The 2,359-nt window shown below is 40.1% G+C and overlaps 1 protein-coding gene across 1 annotated transcript; it reads left to right on the forward strand.

Moving 5' to 3' along the window:
- The first annotated feature begins 206 nt into the window (after positions 1–206).
- Positions 207–1,136, forward strand: LOC128060758 (olfactory receptor 5AK2-like). Its single transcript, XM_052653140.1, has one exon. It carries the CDS (start codon positions 207–209, stop codon positions 1,134–1,136), a length of 930 nt encoding a protein of 309 aa, XP_052509100.1.
- The last annotated feature ends 1,223 nt before the right edge of the window (positions 1,137–2,359 follow it).

The following is a 2,359-nucleotide window of genomic DNA, read 5'->3' on the forward strand; positions in this document are numbered from 1 at the left end:
CCACTTCCCCAAACTATGGATGACAAGGTCTAAGTCCAGCCTTCAAAATCTAAGTCAATTATGTCATGAAAATTATTCTCTGACTTAACTGTGAAATTAAACACTGTACCATTTCGAGCTTCACAATTAGGTAAATGATCACAGTCCTCTTAACTTTCTCTGGTCTTTTTTCACACCTTTTCAGCTGATTCTTAATTTTGCCAGCAATGGAACAAAGCAATGGCACCAGAGTGACTGAATTCCTTCTCCTGGGATTCGCTGGTCAGCGCACGTCTTGGCACGTCCTCTTCACAGTATTTCTGGTGATCTATGTGGCCACCCTGGTAGGTAACATCGGCATGATCCTCCTCATCAAGACTGACTCTTCCCTTCACACCCCCATGTACTTTTTCCTCCAAAATTTGGCTTTTGTTGATCTCTGCTACACCTCTGCCGTCACCCCTAAGATGTTGCAAAACCTTGTAGGAACAGAACAATCCATCTCATTTGTGGGATGTTTGGTGCAGTTACTGGTCTATGGGGCTTTTATAACGAGTGACTGCTACATCCTGGCGGCGATGGCAGTGGACCGTTACGTGGCCATCTGCAACCCTCTCCACTACCCAGCACTCATGTCCCGGAGGGTCTGCATTCAACTGTTAGTTGGATCATACTTCATGGGTTTTCTAAATGCCTCTGTAAATGTAGGTTTTATTTTCTCACTGAGCTTTTGCAAATCCAATAAAATTAACCACTTTTTCTGTGATGCACCCCCAGTTCTGGCCCTCTCATGCTCCAATGTTTACTTCAGCATCTTGATGTTAACAGTCTTTGTGGGGTTTAACTTGACATTCACTGTGTCCGTCGTCATCTTTTCCTACATATTTATCCTGGCTGCCATCCTGAAGATCTCTTCTGCTGCAGGGCGGAAGAAAGCCTTCTCCACGTGCGCTTCCCACCTGACTGCTGTCACCATCTTTTATGGGACGCTCTCTTACATGTATCTGCACCATCGCACTATAGAATCTCAAGAGCAAGAAAAAATGGCTTCTGTGTTTTATGGGGTTATGATCCCCATGTTAAACCCCCTCATCTACAGCCTGAGGAACCAAGACGTGAGAGAAGCCCTAAAAGAAGTTGGAAAGAAGTGTTTCTAGTTTTAACACCAATAACTAACTCAACAGGGTTCAACAAGTAAAGCAACATTTCTCAGCAGCAGAAGATGTATCAAGTGTTCATAAGATACAAAAGCATTCCTTAGTTGTATCAATAGTATCTGAAAAATATTGAAAAGCATCTCAAATGACTAAACAAGCTTCTAATTCATTTGTTTCTAATAAAGAAAACATCTAACTTCTAAAAAGAACATCTTTGACACTTTTATACTTTTTGAGGTGCCTTCTTCAAATACTCAACATTAAAAAGGAAAAGACAAGTAAATTAAGGAGAAACACATAATTGATATTATATGTATATATTAAATAAATACCTCTATTAACTAGATTATAAGGAATCATTAGGACAAAAATCTATTTATCTTCTATTAAGAGGTACTGATACTCTGCAATTTTTGTATAGCCCACCCACTTTGATTTTGTAGAAGAAATATTTTTTTAAAGACTCATTTCTTTAGAGGAAATGCACAGAAAAGAGGAGAAAAGCCATTGAGAGAATTTCCATTGATTTGGGGACACTGAAAATCAATATCCCTCCTTCTCTACAAGTTCCCTGAACATTAGAACATTGACTCTGGAATCAGAAAGATGTGGATCTTACTAATTTTATCTTTGGTAAATCTAACTTTAATCTCCAGCTAAATCCCATTACAGGTGTATTACATTAACAAAATCCAGTGCAAAGTCTGGTGCTGTAAGCAGGCTCATTTATCCAGAATTGTTATCTTGTACCTCTCTACCTCCAAGAATGAAGAAAAATGCAGGACTCTAGGCAAAGGCTCATGCCCTGATGGTCTCGCTATTTGGATTAAACAAAAAGGAAGAAAAGATCAAGCACACAGCCCTTCTGTGGACAGGCAGTGTAACAGAAGGCTGACATCACGGGTTTTTCATTTCTTTCCCAATCCTGTTTGTCAGCGAAACCATAGGGAATGTTATTGGGAAGACTGACAGAATGGGAGTTTACTCCCAACAGTTTCAGAAATTCCAAATCCAAGGACTAAGGCAGGAATACTCTGATAGGGAGCCAGTGGTGACCCAACCAACACCAAGAGAAAACAGATGATTACCAACCCATGCAGCAGGGTACATTAAAGGAGAGGAATCTCCCAATTAGGAAATTCTGCCCTTATATAAAGCTACCTGCCCATATCCCCTCTGTAAAGAGAAACATTTCTACTCCATAATATAAGCAAATCCTCTCC

The sequence above is a fragment of the Budorcas taxicolor genome, chromosome 15 (assembly GCF_023091745.1).
Source record: "Budorcas taxicolor isolate Tak-1 chromosome 15, Takin1.1, whole genome shotgun sequence".
NCBI classification, from domain to species: domain Eukaryota; kingdom Metazoa; phylum Chordata; class Mammalia; order Artiodactyla; family Bovidae; genus Budorcas; species Budorcas taxicolor.